This window comes from Alexandromys fortis, unplaced genomic scaffold (assembly GCF_014885135.2).
Source record: "Alexandromys fortis isolate MF-2015 unplaced genomic scaffold, M_Fortis_MF-2015_v1.1 scaffold_39, whole genome shotgun sequence".
NCBI classification, from domain to species: domain Eukaryota; kingdom Metazoa; phylum Chordata; class Mammalia; order Rodentia; family Cricetidae; genus Alexandromys; species Alexandromys fortis.
The window spans coordinates 9,343,263-9,352,503 of NW_026067918.1; the positions used below are offsets into that span (position 1 = coordinate 9,343,263).

Sequence of the window (9,241 nt, forward strand, 5' to 3'; positions counted from 1 at the left end):
AGGGACACACCCCTTAAAGGGTCCACACCCCTCCTCCCAACACTGACACACTGAAGACCAACCTCTCATCACATGAGAGGGACCCACTCCAGACACATCCAACTCACCTGATCACAGGTTGCAGCTGGAGGATGGAGGAGGCACCAAGAACAAAGACCTCGGGGATCACGTGCATAGTGAACCCCCTTACATGGACGGTGTTTTTCCCTCCATCCCCTGAGCCTGGGCCAATGGTCGGCACCAGCCACAGGCAGGCAGAGCAGACAGAAGCAAATGCCATTTCCAGGGAGGGATGGTACCCCAGGGGAAATCAGGGGACAGGGTGCTTGCTGTGAGAGGGCTTCGTTTCTGTTCCATCTGTTTTTCTCCAGGGATTCTCTTTGGGGGTCCTCATTCCCCCCTCCTCGACTCTTAGCAGGCCTTCTGGCCAGTGGGGGCTGAAGCACTGACTCTCCATGAGGAAGAAAAACGGTCAGGGTTTCCCAAGGCTTGTGTCCTTCTTAGTTGCTGGCTCCATTGCACCCCCTGGCGTCCAATCGCAACCACGGGTGGATGCCCACAGTTCCATGTGAGTCTCCATCCTTTCTCATTGGCCATCCTCATGGCTGGGCACCATCTGGGAAACACCTCTACACACGGTGACCCTCTGAGACCAGGGAAGGGCAATGTATTAGACATGGCTAAACCAGGGAATCCCACGCTGCACCAGCCAAGAGAGGAACATGAAGGGGAGGGAGGGCGACGGCTTGGGTCTTTGCTGGCCAATAGGAAGACAACATGCTGCTGAGCTGTTGTGGCTCAGCTGGTAGAATGCCTACCTAGCCTAGCCTATCGCTGTATATACCCAGTGTGGTGGCACAGGCCTGTGATCCCAGTGCATAGGACCAGGAGGCAGGATCAGGAGTTCGAGGTCATCCCCAGCTACACAGTGAGTTTAAGGTTAATCTTAGTTACAACAGAGCCAGTTCCAACCACTGATCCATCTCTAGCCCCCTAGTTATTTTTATTTTATGTGCATAGATGTTTTGCCTGCATGTGTGGTCTGTGCGCCACATGCGTGTCTGGTGCCCACAGAGGCCAGAGGAGGGTAATAGATTCCCTTGAACCAGAGTTATAGATGGGTGTGAGGTACAAGTGCATGCTGGAGCCCAGTTTTTCTGGAAGAGAAGTCAATGCTGTTAAAGGCTGAGCCATCTCTCCAGCATCGCCAAGCCCCCAGATCCCAGGTGATTCCAATCTGCAGGCAAGAATGAGGACCACTGGCTTGGAGTGGGGTGTTTGCTTGGAACCAGCACAACTTATACACCCAGTTGGTGTAGATAACAAGAATGTATTTTAATTAAGCTAGGCGGTAATGGCGCATACCATTTATCCCAGCGCTCTGGAGGCAAAGGCAGGCAGATCTCTGTGAGTTCGAGGCCAGCCTGGTCTATAGAACCAGTTCCAGATAGCCAGAGAGCCCTTGTCCCCAAAACCCAAACAAACAAACAAATCTACACAAAAGCTGAGGTCAGGTTAATTTAATCATGGTCTCTAGAGAGCTGGAGTCCCTGAGGTGGGAGGGGGCTTGGGCATCTGAAGGGCCTTGGTGAAGTCCACATGGCTGGAGCTAGAAAGGGAAACCCTCCCTCTCGATATTGATGGCTTTGATGTATCCGTTCAGGGCATCCTCTCTTTGATCATTGTTCCCATCCATCTGAGAGGCTTTCCCCCTCCCACTTTCCTTCTCTCTCTCCTGCCTCCCGGTCCCAGGAACTGGGATCACAGGCCTGTGCCACCACACCGGGTATATACAGCGATAGGCTAGGCTAGGTAGGCATTCTACCAGCTGAGCCACAACAGCTCAGCAGCATGTTGTCTTCCTATTGGCCAGCAGAGACCCAAGCCGTCGCCTTCCCTCCCCTTCACGTCCCTCTCTTGGCTGGTGCAGCGTGGGATTCCCTGGTTTAGCCATGTCTAATACATTGCCCTTCCCTGGTCTCAGAGGGTCACCGTGTGTAGAGGTGTTTTCCAGATGGTGCCCAGCCATGAGGACGGCCAATGAGAAAGGACGTGGACTCACAGGGAACTGTGTTGGCAGTATGGACACTTGGCTGGGGCACTGACTGTGTTCCCCATCAGGCCCAAGGGCTAACCCTAAGGAGGTCTTTCTGATCAACCATGGAAAGTCTGCTGAGGGTGTCCTACAGGGGAAAAGTGGAAGTAGCCAGGGAACAAGCAGTTGAGGCAAGGACAGGAGCCCCTAAGGAAACAAATAGCAGAGAGGGGTCTCAGGAAAGAGGATCCCGCAGATCGCAAAATGTATGTGTGTGTGTGTGTGTGTGTGTGTGTGTGTGTGTGTGTGTGTGGTGGCAGAGTCTTGTACTGGACCTGGTCTCCCCAAGGATCAAGGTTGGAGCTGCTGTCCTTTGAAGAACATGGATTAAGTGCACCCTCTGATGGTAGCTCCAGGGAATGCACCTCCTGGCTCCACGCCTTGAGCAGAGGAGGGGCCTGGTACCAACAGGCTGCACCTGGTCAGAGCAGGTGCTGGGCAGAGCTGAGCTAAGGGAGGCAGAGTGTGGTGGGAGTGGGAAGGAGAGGGGGAGGAGAGCTGCCTGCGCCAGGGACAGTGAGATCGCGGGCACCGAAGGTCCTCGAGGTGGGTGATTGGAGCTGAGACGAATGGTGTCCGGAGATATTTGGAGTTTAAGGAAACGTTAAACGTAGTACATATATGGAGAGTTGTGTGGATCAGCATTGTTCAACGGGACAGTAACCTCTCCAGTATGCCTAAGGGCAGTCCCTGGGCTGCCACCAGCCCGTTCCCAACACCTGGATCACCACCTGGAAACCACCGTGTGTTTCTCTGGCTTCTGTCACCTTCTGTTGCTGTCCTCCAGGGTGCTGCATGGTGGAGGCTCAGAGTGACATTTTGTATAGACCCATAGCTCTCTCTGTGGTTGCTGGCATTTAGGTGTTTCTACTCTGAAGACCATGAATACTGTTTCTGGGGACTTTCCAGCTCTCTTGGCACCTGACTGGGTCCATGAAATTATTGAACAGAGCCTCAGTTTCCTTCTCTGTAAAATGGGGACAGTTATTTGTGTTCTGGCAAAGCTTGCCTGGAGATCAGAGGGTGGAGCTAGCCACTAGTTAACCATGGAGGTCTGTACAGACAGGAGACAGGAAGTGATAAGGCTGGGCAGAGAGAAGAACCGATGAAGGGGTGGAGACAGGATCTTGACCTTTCTTGGTCAGAGAATTCAGAGAGGTAAGAATCTCTGGTGGCTGCTGCTCTGCTTCTCTGATCTTTCAGCTTTTACCCCATATCTGACCCTGGGTTTTTATTGATAAGATTAATTAGATTAACGCTTCATCTGGTGTCCAACTTTTGGGGCACGAGTTCATGAAAAAGCTGCTTGCCTGAGCTGTACGTGGGGGCTCCCACCAGAGTCCTCGCCCAGCCTGCTAGGTTTCTCTCCCCTCACCAGCCCTCTGAGTGAGTCTGGGATTTTTCTGTTGCAGTCTCTCTGCAGCAAACTCCACAGGCACCTGGGCTCCTTTACTGCTGACAGAACACTGTCCAAATTGGACGAGCAGGACACATAAGAAAGTAACTGCCAAACTTTGCCAAGACAAGGGAGAACAGCCCTTCAGAATATCCTGCTTCACAGAAAAGTCTGTCAGATATTCTTGACCTATAGGCCGAAAATGGATGCCCCAGTGTTACAGAAGAACCTTGGGTGACTGTCCAGGCAGCCAGCTGTTTCTGTCCTTTCTCACATTTTTTAGAAGTTGCTTGCTTGCACTTCCTCTTTACTCAGGAATATTTCCTTCTCGGGCCTCTGATGGAATTGAAGACTAGATATTTATAGTTTTCCTTGTTAACGAATTCAGAAAAGAAACTCACAAAAGAAAGGTAAAGTGTATAAGGTTGAGAGACAAAAAAGGATGGTTTTGGGTTGGTAATACAAGTTAGGATAGAAAGTGGATTAGGTACAACACTTAGTACTCACAGGGATATAATAGATAATGGAGTATTTTCTCTGCAATTGTCAAATTTGGACATTGTTAACACAATCCTTGACTGTATATATTACATATAGTTATTGTACTTATTGCATATAGTTTTTCTATGAAAGTTACAACCTTCACTTTTTATTTAGACAAAAAGGGAGAAATGTTGTGTGATATTTTGTTTGTGTTCTGACAAATAAAGCTTGCCTGGAGATCAGAGGGTGGAGCTAGCCACTAGCTAACCATGGAGGTCTGGAGGTCTGTAAAGCCTGGAGACAGAAAAGGCTGGGCAGAGCAAGGAAGTGATGAGGGGCGGAGACAGGATCTTTGCCTTTTTTGGTCAGAGAATTCAGAGAGGTAAGAAGTCTCTGGTGGCTGCTTCTCTGATCTTTCAGCTTTTACCCTGATATCTGACTCTGGGTTTTTATTGATAAGATTCATTAGATTAATGCTTCACTCCCCTGGTAGGATGTCCTGTGGACTGTAGAAACTGCCTCCCCAGATACATGGCTATAAGCAGTAGCAGGCTACCTGACCAGGAAGGACCCTCACGAGTATGGACACGCTGACCTCTGAAAGACATGATTGCTGGTGCCCAACCAGCTGGGGAGAGGGCAGGGATTAAAGTCACACCCCCAAGCTTAGCCTGTGCTCTTCCCAGGGCCTGATACAGCTACTAGTAATTCCTTTTGCGTCCTCTATGGCTTTGCTGACGCCTGTCCTCAGCAGGATGGGGCCAGCCCTGACTGCCTAATCATGCTGGCATTGTACCACATGGAGTAACGTGGGAGGCAGGGCCAGGTGGATTAGAAACCTCCAAGCTCACCACACGCTGCCAGGGGGATACGTGCTACAGCTGTCTTGCAGACAGGAGTCTCCGGTTCTCCTAGCTCTTGCAACTGGTGACAGCCCTCAAGGTGACTAACTCTGTGTCGGGGACACTTGGACTCCTTACAGTTCTGGTAAGTGAGCCCCTCTCTCTCTTTGTATGTATGCATGTGCATGTGTAATGGAGGCCAGGGGTTTGCTGTCATTCCTCAGGAACCGTCTACTTCATCTTTTGGGATGGGATCTCTCACTGTTCTGATGCTTACCAAGTAGGCTGGGCTGGCTAAGGGAGCTAGTGAACCCCAGGTTTGCCCGTCCCTGACTCACCCAGTGCTAGGTTTGCAGATAACTGGGCTATGGGCATTGCACCTGGGTTTTTCTTGCATTTTGGGGATTGTGCTTAAGTCCTGTTTGAGCTATCCCCAATGCCCATCTAAAAAAGGACATTTTTATTCCATTTTATTTATTGTGTGTGTGTGTATGTGTGTATTTGTGCAAGACAGAGGAGTCTTGTGGGAGTCGGTTCTCTCCTATCATGTGAGTCCCGGAAGCAAACTCAGGTTCTTAGGCGTGGTGACAAGTCCCTTTAGCTACTGAGCGATCTCACCTTAACTTCCTAGCCCCTTGTGAAGGCAGAGGTATGGATGGTACCCTCTAAGGACCACCGCATTGTCAGGTGTCACAGGAAAGACGATAGCCCCTGGGCATGTCCTGTGAGCCTAAGCTGACTGACAGTTCCCCTGAGTGCCCTCCATACCTGACCCTCCCCACCTGGAACTCAGCAGTCTCAGACTCTTTAGCCATCTTATCCCCCATCTCCTGAGCATGACCCAGTCTGACGTCATCCAGGAAAATGTGGTGCTCAGGCTCCCATTAAGTAAAGAGCTTTTTCTTCTGGACTAAAGTCTGAGGCAACCTAAAAAGCCCCTAGTCTGGGGAGGGAGGGAAGATGGCTCAGAGATTAAGAGCTCCTATCTCTCTCCCTGCAGACTTGAGTTCAGTTTGAGCATCCACACTGGGCAGCTCACAACCACCTGTAGCTCCAGCTCCGGGCCTCTGGCCTCTGTGGGCTCATGCACACTTGTGCCCATATTCATACACAGACACACTTCCATTAAAAGACAAAAACTAAATAAATAATAAATAAAAAATCTGGCCATACTATCTTGCACAGAAGACTAGAAATCTCCCTCTGGGTGAGACAAGCCACCCACAGATTCAGTAGAGAAGGTTGGAGGTTCATACACCCTTGCTCTGCTGTCCCCTTGGGCAACAGTGCCGAGGTGTCCACATCTATCAAGGCTTGTCTACCTGGAGGGCATTGGAATCTGTCTGGAGCTCTGGACAACTGCTCTAAAGGACCTCTGGCTCTTCTGTTGTTGTTTTAATAATTTATTTTTATTTTATGTGCATTGGTGTTTTGCTTGCATGTGTGTTTCTGTGTGAGGGTGTCAGATCTTGGAGTTGCAGACAGTTGTGAGCTGCCATGTGGGTGCTGGGAATTGAACCCAGGACCTCTGGAAGAGCAGTCAGTGCTCTTAACCGCTGAGCCATCTCTCCAGGTCAGCTTCTAGCTCTTGAGTGAAAGTGAGGAGATACACTAACATTCCAAGTTCCTGGAATTTGCCAGGAGATACAGGCACCCGGGGACTGGCTCTGTCCCTGGAGATGCCTGACTTGTGTTCTTCAAGACAAAGGCCAGGCTCCCTCTCCTCTCTGACAGGTGCTAAGGGACCACTTCTGAAGCTGGAGAACCCGGGGGAGGGTTCAGCAGCCAGATGCCCATGCTGAGCACCCACTCCCTGAAACCTGTGGCCCTGCACATGCCACCTGGGACCTCGGAGTTCCTAGGCTGCCAGCGGCGCCACACACTCCCTGCTAGTGAGTTCCGCTGCCTCACTCCGGAGGATGCCATCAGTGTGTTTGAGATTGAACGTGAAGGTGAGTGGCCCTTGGGCGGTGGGGGAGGGGGCGGCGGGCACTCTAAGCTGGCTGTAGTCTTCTCTGGAGGCCTGCCTTTGGGAGTTAAATTTGAGAAGCGCACGCCTGTGCGTGTGCGTGCACACATACACACACACAAACACACACACACAGAGAACTTGTGTACCCTCACAATGGGCAAGTGGCATAGAGGATCCTTGCCTTCTGCCACAGCCTTTATCTCTGTCTCCGGTTCCTGTCCCCTCTACTTGGATGAGATCCGACACTTCCTAACCCTGTGTCCAGAGCTGTCCTTGGGCTGGTTCGAGGAGGGTCGCCTTGTGGCCTTCATCATCGGCTCACTTTGGGACGAGGAGAGACTTACTCAGGTGAGGGCAGGGTGAGTTCCTCAAAGATGGATGTCCCCTCCTTCTGAGCAGAGTAAACCCAAGCAGCAGGCCCCTGAGGGCCCTCTGCCTGACCCTCTAGAGCAGCGTTCTCAACCTTCCCGACAGACGCTGCGGCCCTTCAGTACGGTTCCTCAGGTGGCAGGGCCGTGAGATTTTTGTTGCGGCTTTATAACTGGAATTTGTTACTTCTATAAATTGTAACATAAATGCCTGTTTTCCAATGGTCTTAGGTGACCACTGTGAAAGGGTCATTAGACCCCCAGATGGGTTGCAATTCAGACTCTGAAGTTTTGTCTGTGGGACTGTGGCTCCCAGTTGGGCAGGCCCTGTCTGGCTAAGAAGGGAGCCCTGGCTACTCTGATACCTGGGACACCCTTCTGGTTAGGATTGGGTCTGGAGGAACAGGCATTAGCGTAAGTAACCAGGACATCTGTCCTTTGCCCACCCCCAGGAGTCGCTGACACTACACAGGCCTGGAGGCCGCACAGCGCACCTGCACGTACTGGCAGTGCACCGTACCTTCCGGAAGCAGGGCAAGGGCTCCGTCCTGCTGTGGCGCTACCTGCACCACCTGGGGAGCCAGCCCTCTGTCCGTCGGGCCGTGCTCATGTGTGAGCACCCACTGGTGGCCTTCTATGAGAAATTTGGCTTCCAGGTTGTGGGCCCATGCGCCGTCACCGTGGGCTCCCTCACCTTCATGGAGCTGCAGTGTTCCTTACGGTGCCACGCCTTTCTGCGCAGAAACAGCGGCTACTGACCCAAGCGGCCCTCTTGGCCGTGAAGAGGTGGGAGCAGCAGGCTGGGGGCTCCTGTCTAACTCCCGCACCACACCCCCCTCCGCCTAGAACCCACCCAGGTAGAGCTGGCTAGAAAGAAGGGAGACAGCTGTTGCCAACTGGAGTAGAGCGGTAATGGTCGGGAAAGCGGACAGGAGGTGGCTTTACCTCAGCACAAGCTGCCGTCTGTCCCCAGAGGGGCTCTTGCATTCTGAACTGTGCCGAAGCCAGGACCAGGATGGGAAACCAGAGTAGTGGAGGTCTGTCCCCCACGCCTCCTCCTCTACCTGCCCTGTTTCTGCATCCCAGTGCAGGACCCTGATTCTTGAGGTCCTTGCTATCCCCAGACTGACACCCCTTCCTGGCTCCTAACTGGGAATGAGGGATAGCCAGGAGACGAATTTAAGAAGGGCCTGGGGCTGGGACCTGTGAATGGTGGCAACCTTGGGGTAGCAGGGTGCTGCAGGGCCACACCCCACTGCGCTTGGGCACTAGTGTGCCTGCCGCCCCCTCTCCCTGCTCAGGCTTCTTTCCCATCATGCCTCTCCCTCCCCCCAGCCCCGCTAATGAAGCAGCTATGTCTGCCATGGCTGTGGCTCATGGGTGTGTGCAGGGGCTTCTGAGTGAGCTGATGGAGGATCAAATACCACCTGACCTTCAGCTAAGAGCACCTCTGCCTCTGCCTGAACAGGCCATTCCTGTACACGGTCACCTGCCCTGGAGCAGAGGCAGAGAAGCTGGGGTTGAGATCTCAGGGTGCAACCCAATCTCTCAGAGTCCTCAGTGTCTCCGTGGTGACCTCAATCTGGTTTTTGGCTCAACTAAAATGCCAGAGAAATCCCCAGTCTGCCTCAGCCTCATGACTGCTGCCTTCATTCCCAAGTTTTTATATTTTAAATTAAAAAAATATTTATTTTTGAGAAAGGGTCTTACTATGTAGCTCAGGCTGGCCTAGAACTCATTTTGTAGATCAGGCTGGCCTCAAACTCACAGAGATCCGCCTGCCTCCCGAGTGCTGGGATTAAAGGCGTGTACCACCACTGCCCGGCTTAAGTGTTCATTTTAAACAAGTGTCTGTGTATCTGTGTGAGAGGGAGGTCATGGAGGCCCGAAGAGAGGATTGGGTCCCCTGGAGCTGAAGCTGCAGTAGCTGTGACCCGAACCCAGGTCCTCCTCAAGGACAGAAAGTGAGCCCGCCACCTCTCCAGCTCCGAGCTCTCGTTTTCATTTCCTCAGCGGCCTGAGACTAAAAGCAGTATTTTCATAGAGAATGCCATTTAATAAACTCGAGACATCATTCATACAAAG

General features: G+C 52.1%; 1 protein-coding gene across 2 annotated transcripts; it reads left to right on the forward strand.

Annotated features, from left to right (window-relative positions):
• Positions 1–4,792: 4,792 nt before the first annotated feature.
• On the forward strand, positions 4,793–9,066 carry Aanat (aralkylamine N-acetyltransferase). 2 transcript variants are annotated; one of them, XM_050140377.1, is made up of 4 exons: positions 4,793–4,961; positions 6,551–6,768; positions 6,982–7,136; positions 7,609–9,066. In XM_050140377.1, the coding sequence occupies exons 2-4, from the start codon at positions 6,606–6,608 to the stop codon at positions 7,912–7,914; spliced, it is 624 nt and encodes a 207-aa protein (XP_049996334.1). In that variant the 5' UTR covers positions 4,793–4,961; positions 6,551–6,605; the 3' UTR covers positions 7,915–9,066. The 2 variants fall into 2 exon arrangements, with proteins under 2 accessions (XP_049996334.1, XP_049996335.1); XM_050140378.1 differs by lacking the exon at positions 4,793–4,961 and having other exon boundaries at positions 6,198–6,768.
• Positions 9,067–9,241: the final 175 nt, after the last annotated feature.

Coding starts and splice junctions, on each gene's coding strand:
- Aanat (XM_050140377.1), top strand. CDS start 6,606: ATGCCCATGCTGAGCACCCACTCCCTGAAACCTGTGGCCCTGCACATG. Junction 6,769..6,981: donor GTTTGAGATTGAACGTGAAG/GTGAGTGGCCCT, acceptor CTTCTGCCACAG/CCTTTATCTCTGTCTCCGGT. Junction 7,137..7,608: donor ACGAGGAGAGACTTACTCAG/GTGAGGGCAGGG, acceptor GCCCACCCCCAG/GAGTCGCTGACACTACACAG.